The following is a 23,158-nucleotide window of genomic DNA, read 5'->3' as shown; positions in this document are numbered from 1 at the left end:
CCAAACTCCTGAAGTTACATTCATTAATGTCACATATGACCTCCAATGGCTAAATCAGTTCTTTTAGGGCCTCTGTTGTTGTTCTTAGGTACTGTCAAGTTGGTTCTGACTCATAGTGATCTTACGTACAACGGAACCAAGCTCAACTGAAACCTGTCCACCACGGGCGACCCTTACCAATTTTTTTTTTTTAATTGTGCTTTAGATGAAGGTTTACAGAGCAAATTAGTTTCTCATTAAACAATACACATTGTTTTATAACACTGGCTGCCAACCCTGCAACTTGTCAACACCTTACCCTTCTGGACCTTGGGTTTCCCGTTTCCATTCGTCCAGATTTCCTGTCCCCTCCTGCCTTCTTATCCTTGCCCCTGGGCTAATGTGCCCATTTAGTCTTATATACATGGCTGAACTACTTGTATTATTGTTTTATGGGCCTGTCTAATCTTTGGCTGAGGGGTGAACCTCAGGAGTTACTTCGGTACTGAATGTCCAGGGCCATACTCTCAGAGTTTCTCCAGTCTCTCTCAGACCAGTAAATCTGGTCTTTTTCGGTGAGTTAGAATTTTGGTCTACATTTTTCTCCAGCTCTGTCTGGGATCCTCTATTGTGATCCCTGTCAGAGCAGTCAGTGGTGGTAACTGGGCACCATCTAGTTGTGCTGGACTTAGTCTGGTGGAGGCTGTGGTACTTGTTGTCCATTAGTCCTTTGGACTAATTTTTTCCTTGTGTCTTTGGCTTTCTTCATTCTTCCTTGCTCTAGACAGGGTGGGACCAGTAAAGTATCTTAGATAGCCACTCACAAGCTTTTAAGACCCCAGATGCTATTCACCAAAGTAGGATACAGAACATTTTCTTTATAAACTACTGTATGTCAGTTGAGCTAGATGTCCCCCAAGACATGGTCCCCAGACCTCAGCCCAGTAATTCAGTTCCTTGGAGAGTATGGATGTGTCTATGAAGCTTCTATGACTTTGCCTTGGTCAAATCGTTCTGACTTCCCCAGTATTTTGAGTCCTTTTCCTATTTTGTCTCTGCAGAATTTACACTGTTCCTCACTTCTTCCCTTCTTGAAATTTATCTTCTCTGACCTCAGCAAGTCCACATTTTGGGGGGATACCTTTCTGACCCTGGGATGGATCTTTCTTCATCTCTCATAGCCTCTTCTTCTGCTTGCCTCCAAAAGGTTGGCTTACTTTATTCTATTAATAATCTTCTTTCCTTGTACAATATCTCCATGGATAGATCACTCACTCATTTCTTCACCCTGACCTTTGCTTGTCTATCAATAACTATCCAATTTTATGTCCAGTCCATCCTTTATCTTGAGCTGTTGCTGTTGTTTTTAGGTGCTGTAGGTGCCGTCAAGTTGAAATCGACTCAGTGACCATATGTACAACAGAACAAAACACTGCCTGGTCCTTCACCACTCTTGCAATTGTCGTTACACTTCCATCATTGTGGCAGGCACTATATGTCGATCCATCTTGTCCACGGTCTTCCTCTTTTTCGCTGACCCTCTACTTTATCAAGCATGATGTCTTTCTCCAGGGACTGGTCCCTCCTGATAACTTGTCCAAAGTATATGAGATGAAGTCTCGCCATCCTCACTTCCAAGGAACACTCTGGCTGTATTTCTCCCAAGACAAGCTTGTTCATTCTTCTGGCAGTCCATGGTATATTCAATACTCTTCGTCAGCACTGTAATTCAAAGGCATCAACTCTTCTTTGGTCTCCCTTATTCGTTGTCCAGCTTTTGCATGCATATGAGATGATTGAAAATATCATGGCGTAAGTCAGGCATGCCTTAGTCCTCAAAGTGACATCTTTGATTTTGAACACTTTAAAGAGGTCTTTGCAGCAGATTTGTCCAAAGCAATACGTTGTTTGATTTCCTGACTGCTGCTTCTGTGGATATTCATTGTGGATCCAAGTAAAATGAAATTCTTGACAATGTCAATCTTTTCTCCATTTATCATGGTTTTGTTTATTGATCCCGTTGTGAAGATTTTTGTTTTCTTTATGTTGAGGTGCAATCCATACTGAAGGCTGTAGTCTTTGATCTTCATCAGTAAGTGCTTCAAGTCCTCTTCACTTTCAGCAAGCAAGGTTGTGTCATCTGCATTTTGCAGGTTGTGAATGAGTCTTCCACCAATCCTGCTGCTGTATTCATATAGCCCAGCATCTTGAATTATTTGCTCAGCATACAGGCTGAATAAGAATGTGAAAGGATACAACCCTGATGGATACAACCTTGATGTACACCCTTCTGGATTTTAAGCCACACAGTATCCTCTTGCTCTGTTTGAAGGACTGCCTCTTGGTCTGTGTACAGGTTCCTTACGAGCACAATTAAGTGTTCTGGAATTCCTATTCTTTGCAATGTTATCCATAATTTATTATGATCCACACAGTCGAATGCCTTTGCATAGTCAATAAAACACAGGTAAACCTCTTTATAGGTTCACTATGAGTTGGAATCGACTTGATGGCAATTTTTTTTTTTTTTTTTTAAACCTCTTTCTGGCATTCTCTGCTTTCAGCCAAGATCCATCCAACATCAGCAATGATGTCCCCCGTTCCATGTCCTTTTCTGAATCTGGCTTGAATTTTTGGCAGTTCCCTGTTGATACACTGCTGTAATCACTTTTGAATGATCTTCAGCAAAATTTTACTTGCATATCATATTAATGATATCTTGAGCTACAGACCTGTATTCGGACCTTCAGTAACTGGACATCACAACCTGGAGCCATAATCTTCTGTTCTCAGGCCCGATTGTATCCTATCTTGGCTCACTACATTGCCTTTTGCCTAGTCACCAAGGTAGAAACCTTAGTGTCATTCTCTCTCCCACCCCCTTCTCCATCCTCACATTTTGCCAGTCACTGAGTCCTGCTTATTCTCATGCAGAATGATCCCAAGTATCTGATTCGTCCTTTACCTCCCCTTTGCTTTTTTTTTTTTAAATCATCTCTTAGGTGGGCTATGCAACTCTTTTATGACTGGCTTATCGTCTGCTTCTAGCCTGTTATATTTGTAATTTACCTTCCATATCACAAAATAAGCTCATGTCATGACTCTTCTCAAGAGCCTTTAATGATTCTTGATTCTCTCTCATAATGATCTCAAACTCTTTTGATTATATATATATATATATATATATACTTTCAGCAGAAACAACTGGAGGGGCAATTATAAATTAATATATATTTTATATAGAATACATGTACTGTAGTAATACTATGAAACACTCAAACACAGAAATTTTAAAAGGAGGATATAAGAACATGCATACACACACACATATATCTTCTCTAATATTTTGAAGGATTATTTTATGTACCCACTGGGGTACCATAACACGCAGCTCTGGAGACCGTAATTTTCTGAGGATAAATGTGAATTCCTTAATACAATATTCATTAGGTTATACAATATTATCCTAATTCTTCTCTTTTCCCATCACCACCTTACGTTAACATTCCATACCTTCAGTAATTCCAAGCTGTTAGCCACTCTCCCGGCATGTCATAAAATTGTGTACTCTGTTCATTATCTGGAATGCCCTCCTTTACTCGAAAACTCCCACTTATTCTTCAAGACATAACTCGAATGTTATCTCTACCATGAAAGCTTCTCTTACTCCCACTGACAACTTTGTGATGCCATTCTCTTTATTCATACAACTCTTACAGCACTATTGTGCTGTGCTCACTATCTTTACTCCCCTGCCTTTCCTCTCCCTCGACTCCTAGGAATCTAACGGTAGGGTCTTTATCTTCTTTGGACCACCAAGGTATCTGGCACAAAGTAATCAACCCACAAAACAAAAACAATGATTGATTCCTTTATCCAGTGGAAAGATTATAAAGCGTATATAATCCTCAAGGCAGTACTGGGCTTCACAGATTTCCAGATAATAACCAAAATCAGAGATCCATAAAGATTTACAAAATTTACAGAGATTTATAAAAGCTAAATTTCATCAAATAACAGGGCAACTAACTAACAAGTACGTAGTCTAGTAAGGGGATCAAAAAAACAAGGACATTTCTATGCATCAGAAGCAGAGGTTTTAAATAAGGAAGGCTTCCACTGATGATAACTTAGACCATGTTGTGTCGATTCATGGGGAGCCCGTGTGTTACAGAATAGAACTGCTCCTTAGGGTTTTCCAGGCTGTAGTCTTCTATAGAAGCAGATCATCAGGCCTCTCTTCCGAAGAGGAGCTTGGCGGGCTTGAATCACCAACCTTTTGGTTAGCGTAGACTGGAACATCTGTGCCATCCAGGGTCCCAGCTTAGATCATAGCTATTATTTATTGAATATTTGCCATGTGCCAAGTACAGTGCTAAGCATCATTACCTCATCCTGTAGGGCTTTGATGGAAGTTCCTTTCAAAGTTCCTTTTAAAGTGCAAGCGCTCTAGCTAATCACAAGTCTACTTCTCACCTAAGCTCTTTTTAAAGGTACTTATAGATTCACAACAGCTAGCAGGTCCCTTTTTATTTGCAAAATCATTTTTTGAGAATCTTAAAATTATGAAACGTTAGAACTAGAAAACAGTTTAGAGCTCATATAATCCAGTCCCCTCACTTCAGAGTAGGAAACTGAGGCCCATAGCAGTTCAATTACTAAAGGTCACAAACTTGTGAGGAACAGAGTAGAGACTAGAACCTAGGCATCAGGTATGCTAGTGTCCTTTCTTTGTTCTACCCACTGCTTAAAAATAGAGATCAACTTTTCCCATAGCCACTCACCAAAGTACTTGTACAAGCTAAATACTGATTATTTAAAGAGATGATTCATTTTGTACTTAAATTAAGCCCACTTTCTAAATTTATCTTTTCTACACATGCTTGGTAAAGTAGAGGGTCAGTGAAAATGAGGAAGTCCCTTCATGAGATGGATTGACACAGTGGGTGCAACAATGGGCTCAACCATAGCAACGATTGTGAGGATGGTGCAGGACTGGGCAGTGTTTCGTTTTGCTGTACACAGGGTGACTATGAGTCAGAAGCAACTCGATGGCACCTAATAACAACAACATACATTAATATACTTTGTTATTTTTCAAGTTCTTAACATGCAACGGTTTAAAATTAAATCTTAAGCAAAACACCTAACTAAAAAAATGAACTCTTAGTTAGAATCATTAGGAAACTTCCCTTGATTTCAAAAAAAAAAAACACAGTACCTGAATGTGCTCTTTTGTGATCAGCCAGGGCCGGTGTGCTAGCAGCTTATTTATTTCATTAAGGTTTTTCAGTCTTTGTGGTATATACTCCAAACCATTCAACCACTCAGCCATACCTCCGGTCTTTAGAAATTCATCCACATGCATGTTTATTAAGTAAGAGCACTGATGTCTAGCTGCAGCCTAAAACGCAAAGAGTCCGTTGATAAAACAATCATGGTATAGTCTTATTCCAGTTTCTAAACAAATAATTCAGATTGAGTTAATAATTTTTATAGCCAATTGCTTGTTTGTTTTTTCTTTCTTTAAGAATCCCCTTTGAGGATGGAAAATGATACTAGTGAAGAATGAGCTTCTTGGATCAAGTGGACACATGAGACTATGTTGGCATCTCCTGTCTGGAGGGGAGATGAGAGGGCAGAGGGGGGCTAGAAGCTACCTGAGTGGACACGAGGAGAGAGAGCGGAGGGAAGTACTGTGCTATCTCACTAGAGGGAGACCAGTTAGGAGTGTATGGCAAAGTGCATGTAAATTTTTGTATGAGAGACTGACCTGATTTGTAAGCTTTCACTTAATGCACAATAAAAATTAATTAAAAAAAAAAAGAATTCCCTTTGAAAAATTTCCATTGCAATGCTATAATAGATTTCTCGAATGAATACACGAAGCTGGTATGTATACAAGCAAATAATCATCAATGAAGCCAATCGGTCCCTCATCCGGAAGTTAGTGTAGGTCAGCTCAGAGCCCACCACCTAACTTTGCTAAGGAAATACATGTGCGTTTTTCATTATGGTAAATGATATCTACTTTATTTTGTTTAAAGCATAATAAAGCCTCATTACTAATATAGAATTCATATTAATTTGGGTACTTTTCTTATCCCCTTTAGGACAACTGTGATTCTAGTCATATCTGTGCATATTACTCTATTAAGATGAAACTGAACCTCACTGACCCTTTTCCTTCCTATGCAGTCAGAATCAGCCTTGAAGCTGACAACTTGGTAAATCCATGCAGCACAGTTTTGACCTCTCCTTTCTTCAGGGCTGCTTCTCGGTAAAACGGTATGATTTTATTCTTCCTATTCTCTACATCCTGTTTCTCTCTTAGTTTGTGGTCATTCTAAGTCTTCTTTCAGCCTTATTCTCATCAAAAGTAAAATTATAGTCTTAGTCAAGTTCATTATTCAGTGAAATACGGGATGCTGCCCAGACTTTTTTCTATTTAAAATTTCAGTGAGAGCATAAAAAGACATTCAAAGCAGACTGCGTAAAAACTAACCTGCTAACTCCTGGCCAGCTCTGCTAGCTCTGCCAGCCCAGCTATTTCCCTAGCCTCTCCAAATACATAGCACTCCCATTATGCTCTCTTTGATCTTTTTCACCAGTAACAGCCCAAATGTAGCACTGTTTCTTTCTACCTTTCTCGTTCTTGGTGGGTATCACCCCAGTTTACAGTTCTCTCCCTCTTCCCAACATTAACATTAACTAGTTTTTAACAAGTACTATTCTTAGAAGTGTTATGTTTGACTCTTTTTCCCTCTTCCCAACATTAACATTAACTAGTTTTTAACAAGTACTATTCTTAGAAGTGTTATGTTTGACTCAAGGATTCTTCTCTTATCCAGATTCTCCATTAGAGCTGACTGATACTTTCCTCTTATTTGGCCAAATTAGGGATATTCTTCATGTGCAATATGACTAAGTAAAATGCCACAATCTGTTTTTAATTAATAATAAAAATAAGACATCAAGAGCAAATACACACTTGTGGGATATTATTTTGGACCCTACCAGCATCTCTAATCATAAGAGAACAAATATGGAAAATGTGTTTACTAAAAATTAAATGAGAAACATTCAGCACATTAAGTGGTTTTACGCCAAAAGGCCACTGGCTTCTTCAATTCTTACTTGCATGAAATTAGACCTGGCTCGACACACAGACACACACAATTTTAGAAGGGAGAAAGATGCGATACGAAAATTGGAAAAAATAAGAAAACAAGCACCTACCATGATTGCGATATAGTGCCTGTATGGTAGAGGAAGGGGACCATCCATGCGCAACATGTAAAACTGGCTCCTCAAGAAAGACTCCAGGTACTGAGTGTGTAAACTCATGACCTGTGTGATGTTGTCCAGACGACCGGATGTAGAGTATTCTTCCACAAGAAAGTTAGTACGTTCATCTACTGTGTTTGCTTGGACAACCTTATAAAACAGAATGATTACTGAGTAGTAAACACAGCCTTGGTTTACATAAATTATGCCACTATTGAAGCAAATGAATGTTCTTTTGATATTAACAGACACTGAAATTATGCAGTTGCTCATACTAGATACAGCAACAAAAAAAGAGAACACTATTCATTTTTGGCTTTGATACCACAATTTATTAAACAACAAATGTCAAATTATCAAACATTCTACACATAGCTATGAAATTGGAGAAAGGAAGCTTCCATCTGTTTTGCCAGGCATACAGGCAGATTTTCAGGGCTTACTTGCCCGGCCATTGTCATACTAATTTGTGGTTTTTTTTACACTAGTGCCATTTGACTACATACAACTTTATCTCAGCAGTCTATCAAGATAATTAATCACATTATCTTTAGACAAATATTTTCAGTATGATCCTTTGCCTGTTTTTGTCATTCAACGTTAAGAGAAAAAAAGCTTTCTGAAGTCTTTCTGGGGTGGAAAGAAAAAAGATAATTTGTAGGAAAGTGTTAATTGAAAAATTAATAAAGATGCTAGAATACTATCATTCCTATTTTGAGCTTATCATATTAATCACCAGAAACAAGTTGAGTTATTAAAATGGACAACCTCCATCCTAGAAAATCAAAGGAGTTTTCTCAAAAGCAGATTTTTTATATATCCTGTTATGCACAATGACAGTTTGTGGGCATCACACCAAAAATTGGCTCTGAAGGTGTTAAGAGCTTATTAGCATCTTGTAGAAAGACTCAGCTCTGTGGGAATTAATGGACATAAGATGCATTTTTTTTTTTTAAGATGCATATTTCCATATTTTACTTCAGCTCATTATAAAGCCAAGAATAGATTTCATTTGTTCATTTCCCCTCTTTTTTTCTACTATCGGGACCAAAGATGATAGTTAAAAATATAACAGGATCTGGATGAAGCACATGTAGTTAGGGAGAGAATATTTGTTGTTGTTATTTTGTTTCCCTTAGCAGAATTTTCTTTTGTCTAGCTGGATGCCTAAAACACATTAATAGATTCTTATGATGCAACAGATCCTGAAAACAGTGGTGGATTCTGCAATCCAGATTATCTTCAAATATAAACTGTGAAGATAACTGTATTTCAGTAACTCTTGAGGTATGTATTAGGCAATCACTCCACGAAGAGCAACACCCAGTTATATGAGAGAAATAGGCATAAGCACAGCCATTTCTTTAATGTATTGTCACCACTGAGATCAGCTGTTGTGACTGAGCTCCCAAAACAATGCTACTATTTTGGATTTCCTTTAAATGGTAAGGTAACTAAAAAAGTGAAATGAAGATGAAGGAAATGCTGACTCTGGCAGTGATCTGGCATGCATTATTCTAATTCTACCAGACCCTTTTTTTTATGGCTGGCACATAGAAGGTGCTCTGTTAATATTTGTTAACTAATTTCAAAACAATATAGGAATAATCCTGGTGCTTTAAGATAAATGATCGCTTTGCAGTAAATAGTCAATCAGTACACATGATAACTCTATTCAAATGAGCTAATAGCTCCTTGAAGCACGGTTTTTAGCCTTTACTTAGCCCAAACATATCTGAGAGGCATCTAGGAATCTAGAAGGTGCTGTACATTGCTGTGATCTTGCATACAGATATATGCTCGAAAAATACTCATAAATCTTTTATTGATTATAATCTCCTTTGTGTCATCTTCCGACCCCTTTCCTTGCATTTACCAACTTGATTCCTCATTCCTACAAAAACCCATTGCCGTCGAGTCGACTGCGACTCATAGCGACCCTATCGGACAAAGTAGAACTGCCACATATGGTTTCCAAGGAGCACCTGGTGGATTCAAACTGCTGACCTCTTGGTTAGCAGCCATAGCTCTTAACCACTACGCCACCAGGGTTTCCATTCCTACAAAAGGGTGCCAAATTGTATTGGAGATCTCATGACATCCTATCCAACAAAAAATTTAGAACAAAGTGAAGAGAGTAACTACTAGTGATGTAATATTACACTTTATTTAATAGGCTTACTTGGGGAACTTACTGTTTTATTTCAAAATTTCTTTTCTCAACATTTACGTAACCTATAATCACCACGAAAAGAGTGACCATTTAAAAACTTTAACTTTCAGGTTAACATTAAATTTTACTGCTCTCAGTAGCTTTGCTCAGAAAAGTTATATTTGAAATCAAAGACGGTTAAATTTATATTTTTCTAATCTCAGAGTACTACCTAACTTTAAATAATAAGACAGATTATTATACACTCAAGCTTTTAAGTGAAGCTGAAAAGAAAATATCTCTGTGGGTTTCTGACATATGAATAAGAAACTCAAGAGCAAAACACTTTTTCACTTCTGTTTTAAAAATGATGATATTCTTTGATACAATTAGGTTATTCTTTACCATGCTTTATGTATTTTAAAACAGATAAACTTACTTCCTTCTCTGGAATAAAGGCACTTGGTCCTCGTGTCAAGGGTTGAGACGCTCTGATTCTTTTATCCTGTTTATAAAAGAAAAGTTTTATGTATTAATAATGATTATTTAAAAAGTTATATTGGTGCACATTTATTGCTAACATACTAAAATAAATAGAATTATGTGAAACCAGAGTAAGTGTCGGGTCTCAGAAGGAAGAAAAGCCACAGGATCACAGCATAGATGAGATAACGGGTCAAACTCCTACCACAGTGCTGGGCTCATAGTAAACCAAAAACCAAACCCAGTGCCATCGAGTCGATTCCGACTCATAGCGACCCTATAGGACAGAGTAGAACGGCCCCATAGAGTTTCCAAGGAGCACCTTACAGATTCGAACTACTGACCTTTTGGTTGGCAGTTGTAGCACTTAACCACTACACCACCAGGGTTTCATGGTAGGTTCCCCAAAATGTCATTTCCCTCAATAATATTATACAACACCACAGATTTTCAGCCCATATTTGACATGACTGAAAGCCATTAACCTCCATAATTGCCCTGGTGGCACAGTGGTTAAGAGCTTGGCTGTTCACCAAAGGTCAGCAGTTCGAATCCACCAGCTGCTCTTTGGAAATCCTATGGGACAGTTCTCTGTCCTACAGGATAACTATGAGTAGAAATCGACTCGACAGCAACAGGTTTTTTTTTTTTTTTTTTTGGTAGCAGTGCGCTAATACACTATAAGACATTGATTTGGAAGTTAAAGGGAAGGTTAAATTCAAGGAGGATTATATGCAACTCCCTAAAACAATTTACCTGGCATATGGTTTTTATCTGGATAAAATCGGAATAACCACATCTAATATAAAGTTTAAACCCTTTAACAAAAATATAAAAGTTGGAGAAGTAAATATTAATTTAAACAACAGCAAATACAGCAATTCTTGTTTCTCTACTTGTTATTCTATTAGTATAAAAACTGGTAGATTGTTGATGGTATATTTGAGTGCCATTTTTTTAAGTTTTTTGTTAAATAGTTTTTTAATTGAAAAATATTTTGGTGTCTTCATTTAAGTATAATTATCTATACACCAAGGAAACCCTGGTGGTGTAGCGGTTAAGTGCTACAGCTGCTAACCAAAGGGACAGCAGTTCGAATCCGCCAGGTGCTCCTTGGAAACTCTATGGGGCAGTTCTACTCTGCCCTATAGGGTCGCTATGAGTCAGAATCGACTCAACAGCACTGGGTTTGGTTTGGTTTGGTTTGGATCCATAAGCCATAAAAATTCCAATTATGAAATAGCTTCCTCCTCTATAGGCTTGCTTAGGAATAGTCAGAGAGAGGGTCTCATGCTTTCAACACCTTCTTAGCCAGGAGATGAGATGGAGGAAATGGTCACTTCATTTTTTATGAAAAAAGTAATAATCTAAAGCTCTACAAAAGAAGACCTCCAAAGCCATTAAATAAAAATGGGGACTATGCCATGGTTTATAAAGACTGAGTAGGAAAATTAAAAAATGTGTGTCTATTAAGGAATAGCAAATTAAGCTTTTAGGTATATGGCACAGTGGTTAAAGAGCTCAGCTGCTAACCAAAAGGTCAGCAGTTCAAATCTACCAGCTGCTTCTTGGAAACCCTACGGAGCAGCTCTACTCTGTCGTATAGGGTCACGGTGAGCCGGAATCGGCTCGATGGCAATTGTTTTTTGGATGGGAAGCCCTCCTGAGGAAACTTCTGAACTGAGGAGGTAGATTTAGGTGGTTTCTCACCCAAAGATGGCAACATTTACTCCAAATGATCCTGTCTCCTGGCCACAGCTAACCTGACCAAGCCCCAACCAGTCAACACAGCAGCTGATCAGAAGCCCCTCCATGGCTTAATGCAAAAGATCTACCTACACAGAGTTGAGAGTAATTCTTTTTCAGGACCATGTACTAGAATTACACAAAAGTAATGTAATTTATCAAGAGAAAAGAAGCAAAACATCACTCAGACACAGAGATGGAGAGTAAACAACAGAAACACAGCAGGGCAGGCATCAACAGATACCTGCTTCTAAGAGTTTCAATGGATTCACTAGAGAAAGCAAAGCCTAACCATGGTCTGATCTCTCTGGGTCAGTCTTTCTCTTTCTTCCTCTCTCTTTCTTCACTGAACACTTACAATGTGATAGGCACAGCGGGACACAAATAAGGATTAGATTGGTAGAAATGCATATAACTAACTATAGCATATGATATACATCACAGCAGGCTCATACACAGAGTGGTGTAAAAAGACATCATTTTAGCAATTATCATTTACCTAGTCATTTTCTTATTGTTGAACATTTAGATTATACAAAAATTTCACTATTGTAATTCTATGATAAGCATCTTTGATTAAAAAGATTTTGTGGTATTTAGAACAGGTTCTTTACAAAGATTCCCAGAAGCAGGGTCTTAGTGCATACTGCCGATACACTAATAAAAATGTTTTACTAATTTTATTTTCATCACTAAAAAAATGTTAGTTTAACCCATTAATTCCAAAAGTGAAAAACAGCATCTCAAAAAATTTTTTGAAACTTTTTTACTGTGTGCTTATTGAACAAAAAGTGTTCTTAATCAGAGATGTGGGTCAGATCAGTGTTTTTAATGGCACAACTCTGGGAGTGATGTAGACCCCTGGGCACAGGACAGAAAAAACAGCAGAAAGCTGCTGTAACAGCCCAAGAGAGAAATGACGTGGCCTGATCCAAAAAGGTTGTTTATGCATTGAAAAGAAGGGAAAACTAACACTGTTTAAAGTTTTTCCATCATGTGTCCTTCCTCAGTTACACTTTTAAAATGGCACCGCTATTGAAAAGATCAGCCTAGGTCCTGGGCTGTATAAGGAACATCTTTTCAGGTAAGGACTCCACTACTGCCTGAGTTGGCTGCTTTTCCTATTTATATTAAGGTAAGAAACAAAATTTTTCAAATGATCAAGGCAGTGCATAAATTCTACTTCAGACTCACTTAACTCTGAAAGTTTTTAATTTTTCCACCTATTTCTATGTCTATATATTCCTATGTTGGTAAGATCAAACACAGAAGAGAGAGGAGAGCACTCTAACCAAGCAAGAGATTCATTTTAAAACCACAAATTGGAATTCTGGTCAAATTGTAATACCTTTCCTCAGCTTTTCTTCCAAATCCAAAATGTGCAAGGGCCAAGTTCCCGCTTCCTTCATACCCCAATTAACTTTTCTGACGACTCTAGATCTGTGCTACCGGATATGGCAGCCATCGATTGCATGTGGCTAGATTTAATTAAAAGTAAATAAATGTAAAGATTCAGTTCTCAGTTACACCACTACTTTTCAAGTGCTCAAAAGCCGCGTGTGGCTATAGGTACCACAATAGACAGTGCAACATTTCTATCCGCCACGGTAGAAAGTTCTAATGTATGGTGCTGCTCTAGGCTCTTCATCTGATTTTTTTTAATCATATCTTCAAGCAATTTGATGCATTTTTGAAATGTTAGGAACTGCTCTGCAGAGTTATTGGTTTGATGGTCATACCTACTTAATTCCAGAACCAAGCATTTTAGCTTAATTGTAGAAACATTCTAAACCAAGTTAGGAGTGAACCCAGATAGGGGCAAGTCAGGAAAAAAAAAAAAATCAGTACATTCCATGGACTCTAGTCCTAATTTATGCTCACCTTCGGTCACCAGAAAACTATCAAGAACTTTTTATGCAAGCATACTCTTCCAACCACAATGGAGATTGTTCCTATGTAGCCCCTCGCCTTCTCACCAACCTGCACAATTCAGGTCTACTTCTCTCTGTGCAAAGCTCCCCTTGCTCAGCTTCCATACACTGAACCACCCCAATCCACTTATACCTTCAACCACTTTACTTTTCCTAGGCATTTCCTCCACTTCTGTCTTCATAAACATTCATTCACTCAAGTGAGAGTTCTCTTCCATGACTTACATATTCTTTATACTAATAAAATTCTACTTAGCTTGTTATAGTTACTATACTGGTACAGGAAAAGGCAAGTGAGAGAGGAAAAAAAAGGGAATGAAATATGAAAATGAGTAAGCTATGCAACTCACTCCGTTTATATCTAGTGATTTTAGCTCTTCTCTATGCTTCAATTCAACTTTGGGTCATTTTGAACTGCCTGCAGTATCATTTGGATATAACATTTGCACCTTCGAAATCAGTATTTTAAAAAGTAATCTATGCCAAACACACACCAGTCACCCTGGCTCAGATCTCAGAATAATCTTATCCTCATTAGTCTCATCCTAGAAGCCTACACTCAGAGTTGCCAAGTCCTATAATCGCTACCTCCAGATTTATTGCAAGATTGCAAAATCTTTATGTTATCCTTTCCACAGCCCCTTCTCAGCCATAAGAATTTCTCTCACACTCAGAAATATTTTCCACTCACAAATGAAAATAGAGTCAGTTCTAGGCCTTAGCTCTCCCCCTTTGTTGGGAGGATCCAGGGAAATAACACATTAAAAAGATATTGCAAAAAATGCAAAGCACAATACAAAATAAAGTATTTTTATTCTACCAATTTTTCCGTGTGTGCGTATGTGTGTGTATATATTAAACCAAAGAAGCCAAACCCGCTGCCGTCTTGAGTGATTCTGACTCATAGCAATTCTGTAGGATAGGGTACAACTGCCCCATAGGGTTTCCATGGTTGTAAATCTTTACAGGAGCATTCTGCCACATCTTTCTCCTGTGGAGCCACTGGTGGGTTTAAACTGTCGACCTTTTGGTTAGCAGCCAAGCACTTAACCACTGCACCACCAGGGTTCTCTCTCTCTATATATATACACTAGGTGTATTTTCTCAACAGATGCTACTTCAATAGAAAATTTCAAGCAATTTATGTTACAAGTGATAATAATCTGTAGCTACACTAATTTTAAGGAAAATATTGCCATGTTTTCCTCTCTTTATTAAGTGCCAAAGAGTCTTGCTTAGTTTCTGTGAAAACCCAAAAACACGTCCTTGAGTTTCTTTAGCTGCACAGTACAAAATAGTGGCCACTAGCCACATGTAGCTATTTAAATTTAAATTAACATTAAATAAAATTGAAAATTCAGTTCCTTGGCTGTACGAGCTACATTTCAACTGCTTCACAGACACATGTGCCTAGTGGGTACCATGCTAGATGGTGCAAATCTAGAATATTTTTATTATCACTGAAGGTTCTATGGTATGGCATTGTTCAGCCCTGATTTCAACTATTGAGATTAAGCAAAGATATAAAATGACTAAAAATTCAGGATTGAATTTAAGTATAATAAATATGTATAAAGGTAACTTCACAGGAATGAAACACTTATCTGAATGTCAAGACTGGGAAAATAACAAAACCAACAAATTAAGTACAGTTGCAGAAAAGTGTGACGATATCATTCTTCATAGTCTTACTGGACTGACAGCTTTCAAATCACTAAAAAGAAGAAAAAAAATTCTCTTCTAGTGTTAAAAAATAAAAAGGGACTTAAGAGTATCCAAGAAATTTTAAACGGTAGTAAATTTAATTGTGACTTATTTTCAAAGGTCTTAGACAACAGTCACAGAACTTGCTTAAACTGTTTTCATAAAGTCCTATAATTTCAATCATGAAAGAATAAAATAGAAACTCATTCTTTCTATGTGTCAGTTCTACATATTCTAAGAGATTATTTACAAGGGTTGTGACATCAAAAGTGCTACATTAAGGAAGGCTTCTTTTTTTCAGATATGTTACTATAGCTGTAAGACGTTATGGCTGAAATTCATCAGTGGAGATTATGCCTAATAAGTCATGAATATCTGCTGGAAAACAAAGCACCGACAGGATAAAGATGAATTATATTGAGAAAACAGCTTACTTTGTTACTTAACAGCCAAGAAATTCACTAGATCACTTTACATAAATTAATCCCAATAGGAACTTAAGATACTTGGAAGTCTGGAACTCTTAAAATTATAAGTCTTAAGAAGTCATCAGAAAAGTACTTGCCTGTATAAGGCTGACTGCCAAAGAGAATTAACTGCTGCATTTTGACCTACTACATACTTTTAAGATAAATTATTAAATTTAATTTTTACTTTTCTTTATTTTACTAGAAAATGGAAAATCAAAAACTATGTAAATCCTATCCATTAAAAATATAAAAGCTATTTGTTCCTTTCTATAAGAGAGGAGAATATTAAAAGTAAAATGAGTGATAATCTTCTATAGAGACACTTAGGAAGAGATTAAAAAATCTGTTCAACATATAAAAATTCCAGCAAAGCAGAAATCTGACTCCACAGAGCAGACTACTGCCACAATTTTTAAGGAAGTCCTTAGAAGACAGTTTATCTAATGGCTTCAACATTAGTTTTAAAACACACTACAAATACAAAATATCTTAAATATGAAACACAAGTTACAAAGAAAACTTTTCAATGTAAAGCCAATTATAATTATCAATACAAACAGTAATTCAGCTGTTGATTCTTCTATTGTTCATAGATGTGACACTTTGGCAGAAACTGTTGCAAAAAGAGTGGGGAGGGACGGGTGGCCATATACTACGAAATACGCTGATGCCATATTTTTATCCCTGGCAGATGATTTCAAGAATATAATCACTGGTTTGTAGAAATTGATGACAGTATATACTTCAAAGGGAAAGGGCAAATGGAAAAGAACACAGAGATACTAAATGAGAAAAGAGCAGGTTCTAAATTAGATTAATTGTAATGGATTGGGAATTTTACAGTAAACTCAAATTTAAATGTGAGTCATTACCTGGAACATACCATACCTTATATTCCCACCATCCCTAGAAAAGCCCAAAAGACTACGTATTTACGTATATGTGTATATATATATATATATATATATATATACCTTCTATACTAGATTAAAATATGTATTGACCTTCACAATATTATAATAACTAGGATCCAAGATTATTTAGTGAGAAAAGATCTGAAAGTAGAAAATGGTAACGGCACCAAGAGCCTGAGTCTTGCTTTCAAATCACACCATCATCTCAAACCAGAGTGGTGCAAGGAACCACTGGGCATCACAGGTCTACACGGTGTGGCAGAAAAATTCCAGAGACTCCAAAGAGCACCCAAAATTCCCCCTTATAGGTAGGGAATCCTGTCTTATTTTAAGGGCTTGAGGTTTCAGGAGCAGACTCCTTTTAACTGTGTTGTGATTAAAACCAAGGCAGACGTAAGTCCTTTCTGCAACAACAGAACTATAGGGCTCAGGACAGGCTTAATTGAGGGACATTACGAAGATCTTGTCAATAGTAGCTTTGATTTCAGCCTTCTTCAACAAAACTTGCTGCTTTAATTTTTTAATTTGAAATCTCAAAATGTTTCCACTCAGAAACAGTGAATTTATCAACTGTACTTTAGCCATTTGCTTACCCTCTCTCTTCCCTACTAAACTGCCAGCTCCTTGTGGGCTGGGACAATGCCTTCTTCATCTATGAGTATTTCAACCTTTCAATCTTACTATGGTATACAGCGTGAAGTAAACTTCTGGTTAATTTTTATAAGTTTTACATAACGCTCATTTGAATAACAGTAATTTTTTTCTATTTCACTTGCTAAAAAATGAGTTATAATGAATAATAGTTATCATGATGAAACAACTCATTAAATACATATGCACATACAAACTGGTATGCCATTTGTTAGGAGCCATTAGGCAAATTTTATTTGTTTTACTAACTGGAGGCTTAAAGCTGGACAAACTCACCTAGTGAGTCCTCTGGAAATCATAGCCACGAGTACTACTATTACTAGGAGAAAAGTAATAGCACTTAAGGAAGTAGAGAAGAATGGATCTCATCCCAGCGCTGAAAGAGTTAAAAATGCTTCTTCTCCAAATGGCAAAGGGTGACTAATGAGTTAAACTTGCACTGCAGTACTGCTAAGTTTCTAAATGAGCTTTCTCTTGGCTACGAATAAAACCCCTTAAATTCTACTCATTATAACGCACAGTGAACCTGTTTAGAGTACAGGCATGATTTTTATATTTATATATTGATCACAGAGAACCAAGCTTCTAAAAACAACAGGACTACTTTAAGGTAGCACTAATACAATCACAAAGTGACACAAACCTACAAATGTGCAAATATGTTAAGAATGAATATAGAGCTAAGATAGTCTTTAAACTATTCCATTAGCAGTGTACTACTAACTAATCCTTTAAGCCAGAAGTAAATTTAAAATCAAGTTCATGTCCAGTGTTTTCTCGAGGCAAATAGCAAAGAACATACCCTCTTTTCCACTTTTCATGTAATGCCGGAGTAAGACAAATCAGTTACGGCAGATTCACTTGTAAATTGGAAAGGTGACTGGTAGTTTTAGCATGGCAGGTTGTTTCCGTGTTCTGTGGAATCTGGATATATTTGAACCAACATTTTCTGAGGATCTGCCTTCCTTTTTACCTCAATTAAAACCCTACCCATTCTTCCTTTAAGACCCAGTTCAAATACCAACTCCTTTGGTCTCCCTCTCTTCTCGTTAACTCCCACCCTCTTACCTGAATTTGAAACCTATTCCTCTTAAGATTTACCACTGTATTTTGTTTCTCTCTTTTATAGCTTTTTAAAAAATACTGTAACATACATCACTATCTTATCACTCCTTTCAGACCATAAGAGTCTTAAAGAGCAGGATCAATTTCTAACATAGTATCTGTAGAATTATAACAGAGCAACATGAAAATAACAGGTGCTCATATATTTGCTGAACTGAATATTAAGGAGACCGGAGTCTGGATTCAGGTTTTTCCATCCCATCTCCTTCCCTAGACAGGAGAGAGCATCCTGGGGACTTACGGTAGCTGTGTATTCTCTGTATTCTTATTAAGAAACACCAATAAGTTCAACTAATAAGTTAGACACAATGCTTGACATCAACCCACTGCCTTTCCTGTACCCTCTGGGCTCCCTGTGTGATGCAGCTTCATTTTTTCCCCCATTTTTTAAATTTTCTTATGTTGTTAAAAACAATTAATACCTGCAATTTCCCATAAGTAATACTACTTTCTTAGAAATCATAACACATTGCATGCTGTGACACAAATCTTGAGGAACAAAGGCTCCTATACAGACTTTTATAAAGTGTTGAACACTTTCTATAGAGATGGAGAGCTACAGAACATACTTTCTGAATGTACTATGAAAATTTTGGACTAAAGCTCAAAAGAAGAGAGGGAACTATAACAATCAGCTTCTTAAAATTCTTAGTACCTGAGTACCTTAGTTCATGTAAGATCATAATGACCTAACTCAGTGCTTCTCTGTCAACACACAGACAATACACTTTCCTTCCACTAATTAGGAGATCTCTCCCCAAGTCCCAAAAAAGTATTAAGAAGGGCTTTACTTCTACACAATTTTTAGAGTTTCTATATTATGTAATAATAAAACCTCACTTTGTATATTGGAATATTTTACCTATTAAAATTATGTCCCAATTAGATTAAAAGAAATTAAAATTTGAAGTTTTAGAAAGTAAAACGCCCATTAGAGATAATTACAGTTACATAACAGTCTAGTATTAGTAGTAGTTGATAGCTACTAGTCTTTTTGGAGAAACAATAAACATGCTGTGATACTTTGAATATGGCGGTGGGGGGGGAACCAAGCCTGTTGCTGTCAAGCCGATTCTGACTCATAGTGACCCTATAGGACAGAGTAGAACCGCCCCATAGGGAAAAGCAGAATTTTAAATCAAGCTTCTACCACCTCAACGATAATAGGGTCAAAAGGCCTTCGTGTTATTCTAATGGAATACAAAATGACAGGGTAGCTTCTGGTTCTTTTAAAACACCATGATAAATAAAACACAGATTACTTGTTCAGTTTAGACAAATCAAGGAAACACTGAATACATCAGGTTCTAGAAATTTACAAAACAAACATTTAGCTATCTGAATACAACACTTCTTTAGACACAGAGTATTCAATAACAATTGAGATTCTGAAGACTGGAGTTCTACTGCCTGCCCCTGCAGTGACCTTAGGTGAAACACCAGTCACTTATCTGACACCATTAAGTGATAATCAAAGACTAAAAGAGTCTCTGTTTTACCAAAGATTTTATGTATATTATAGTTATCTGGATGTATCTTAGGTAAAAATGTTTACCAGAAATATAAAGAGAATTGTGGAGGAAACAGTTGAATATATCTGTGAATAACGGAAATGCATACATGAATGAGGGAATAAATGAATCTTACAAAACTGCAAAGAAAGCAAGGATCATAGCTTTCCATTATGATCGCCCTGTGATAAATTCAATATTCCTTAAAAGAACTAGAATTCTGCTTCATTTAAATTGATAAAGTACCTCTCACACAGCCTTCCAGGAACACAATGACTGAGCAAATAAAAATGTTTGATTTTACACTGAATTATATTAAATTTCAGTTTTAATAAAATTTAAAAGAAAAGAAGTTTTTATTCTTGGTTCTGAACAGAACAGTTGTGTTTTAATTTTTGCCCGGGTAGAAACTATATTTGCTCTATGCATTCTCACTGGCTTCATTATTCCTGCTCTATTTTGTCAATCCCCGAGTCTATAAACAGAGGACTGTACCATCGTGCCTCATGGATACAGGCAAACTCAAAACCTACTGTAATCAGTTCATTTAAATGGATAGTCCCCCAAACTTTGTGCTATGAGGACCGTTTACATTCTTAAAAAATATTGAGGGCCCAAGAGCTTTTGCTTGTATGGGTATATCTATCAATATTTACAATATTTCAAATTAAATCAAAGAATTTTTTAAAATATCTATTTATTAATTCATTTAAAAATACAGATAATAAACCTATTACATGTGGTCACAAAATAAAATTTTTGGAACTGATTTCCAAACAACAACAAAATAGTGAGAAGAGTAGCACAGTTTTACGCTTATCTAAGCCAGGAAATCCTGGTGGCACAGTGGTTAAGTGCTATGGCTGCTAACTAAAAGGTCAGCAGTTCAAATCCACCAGGTGCTCCCTGGAAACTCTATGGGGCAGTTCTATTCTGTCCTATAGGGTTGCTATGAATTAGAATTGACTCAACAGCAATGGGTTTATTTTTTTATATCTGGCTTAATTAGACAGAAATGGATACTCATTTGCTTCTGCATTCAATCTGTTGCTTTATGTTGCTGTGATTGAACTACATGAAGAGAATCTGGTCTCACACAGATATGTACTTAGAAAACAGGAGTATTTTAATAGCCATTTTAAATAATTTTGGTCATTCTTTGATATTACACTAAACTTGACAAGTGGCAGCTTTTGAAAGTTTCTAGTAATATGGAATCTAACACCATACCAATACTCTTCTTACTCAGTGTGATTGTTAAGGTTGTGTGTCAACTTGGCTGGGCCATGATTCTCAGTGGTTTGGCAGTTATGATGTAGTTTGGTAGTCGTATAATGGCATAATCACCTCCATGATAAGATCTGATATGCCATGATTACCACCATGATGGGATCTGCTGTGAGCAGTCAATGAGTTGAAATGGAGTTTTCTTGGGGATGTAGCCTGCATGCTATATAAGTAGACTTTCTGGCAAGGCTCACAGGCTTTTGCTTGCTTTGGATCCCGCAGCTGGCTCCTGTTCATCTGACCTCCGGTTCTTGGGACTTGAGCTAGCAGCTTTTCTGCTGATATTGGGATTCATCAGCCCCTGCAGCTATGTGAGTCAGGGGAAGCCTCCAGCCTGGCCCACAGACTTGAGACTTTCCAGCCTCTACAACCATGTGAGCCATTTAAATCTCTCCTTTTCGTTTTCCCTCTCTATACAGCCACCTCACTGGTTTTGTCTCTCTAGAGAAAGCAGCCTAAGACACTCAGAATAAAATCCACTGCTTTATCTTGCACTTTGAATAGCTCTTTTAACCCATGTGTGATTTTGTAATGCCAGTCACTGGTCATTTAGAAAATACTGCTTCACTGAGTTTTACAGGTTTTCCAAATGTTGATACATTTCATTATATAATATTAAAAAATAAAATTTGTTAATTTATCAGCACAGATCACATCAGAAAAGTCTTTAAGTATGGGAAGGTGTCAGGCTCATGGTAGCGGAAACCAGTTTTCCAAAATTCTTTTCATCCGATAGCTCAACAAACCCTGTCAGTTGTTTTCCTTAAATTGACAGGCTCAGTTTGTTCATTTTTGAGAAAATGTCTGCCAAATACCGAGGTCTGAATAATCATAGTTGTCAGTCATTTTTTATGTAAAAATGGTGTTCCATGAAAAAGTGGCTCATTAGTCTCACAACTCAATCACACAACTGCTTTTCCCTGAGAAAACCATCATATTTTGATATGTAGAAAAGCTTTGTGCATATTACCCATTTTGAAACAGACTATTAAGAAGACATGTATTCCAAAGGTCAAGGTACAACATAATACACACTTTTTACTGCTTCATCGTGGACATTCTAGATGAAAAAAACAATGACTGCTATTACAGTCTGGTGTCACTGCCTGGATTTGGGCTAAGGCTTTGAGAACCACTGATTTAAATAAATGTTTCAAATGCACTGCTATCTCTTTCTTTTAGTTATGTATCCTTATCAACTGTTTCAGTCGATTGCAAAAAAATTGCTACACTTAACTCTCCTTTGGGAGAAAGTACTAAGTAACCCCTAGGAATAATTTTTGTTTGTTTTTCTCTGTTACTACTAAGCCATAAGGTGCGCTGGTGTCACAACACTTAAGCTCTCAGCTGCTAACTGAAATGCTGGCAGTTTAAGCCAGTGGCTCCATGGGAGCAAGATCTGCTTCCATAAAGATTACAGCCAAGAAAATCCTATGGAGCACTTCTACTCTGTCACATGGGGTTATTAGGAGTCAAAAAAGTCTCAATGGCACCTAACAACAACCAAGCCATAGAGCTATATAAAAGTGTTCATTTTTGTATTTGTACAATAAACCGTCAATCAATTACAGGCATGGGTGGTCAAGAAAACCCTGTAAAACAGCAATGTGGGAGAGGGGTAGACCTACCATGTAGTAAAATTCTTCCATTTTATTTGGATCCATAATCAATGTCCATGGAAGCAGCAGTCAATAAATCAAATGACATTGGACAAATCTGCTGTAAAAGTCCTCTTTAAAGTGTTAAAAGGCAAAGACGTCACTTTGAGAACTAACGTGCGCCTAACCCAAGCCATGGTATTTTCAATGGCCTCATATGCATGCAAAAGCTGGACAAGGAATAAGGGAGACTGAAGAATTACTGCCTCTGAGTTATGGTATTGGTGAAGAATATTGCACAAATATTGAACAATACTAGA

General features: G+C 37.0%; 1 protein-coding gene across 1 annotated transcript in view; it reads right to left on the bottom strand.

Moving 5' to 3' along the window:
• SESN3 (sestrin 3) overlaps positions 1–23,158 on the bottom strand; it is a 71,591-nt gene that overhangs the window by 21,248 nt on the left and 27,185 nt on the right. Inside the window, exons 2-4 of the mRNA XM_049889500.1 lie at positions 9,858–9,923; positions 7,219–7,416; positions 5,201–5,383 (exon numbers count right to left, since the gene is read on the bottom strand). Of these exons, the coding sequence (XP_049745457.1) occupies positions 5,201–5,383; positions 7,219–7,416; positions 9,858–9,923 (447 nt within the window). The remainder of the gene's footprint in view (positions 1–5,200; positions 5,384–7,218; positions 7,417–9,857; positions 9,924–23,158) is intronic.

The sequence above is a fragment of the Elephas maximus genome, chromosome 7 (genome assembly GCF_024166365.1).
Source record: "Elephas maximus indicus isolate mEleMax1 chromosome 7, mEleMax1 primary haplotype, whole genome shotgun sequence".
NCBI classification, from domain to species: Eukaryota; Metazoa; Chordata; class Mammalia; order Proboscidea; family Elephantidae; genus Elephas; species Elephas maximus.
Note: the sequence above shows the minus strand (reverse complement) of the source record. Positions and strands in the feature narration are given on the sequence as shown.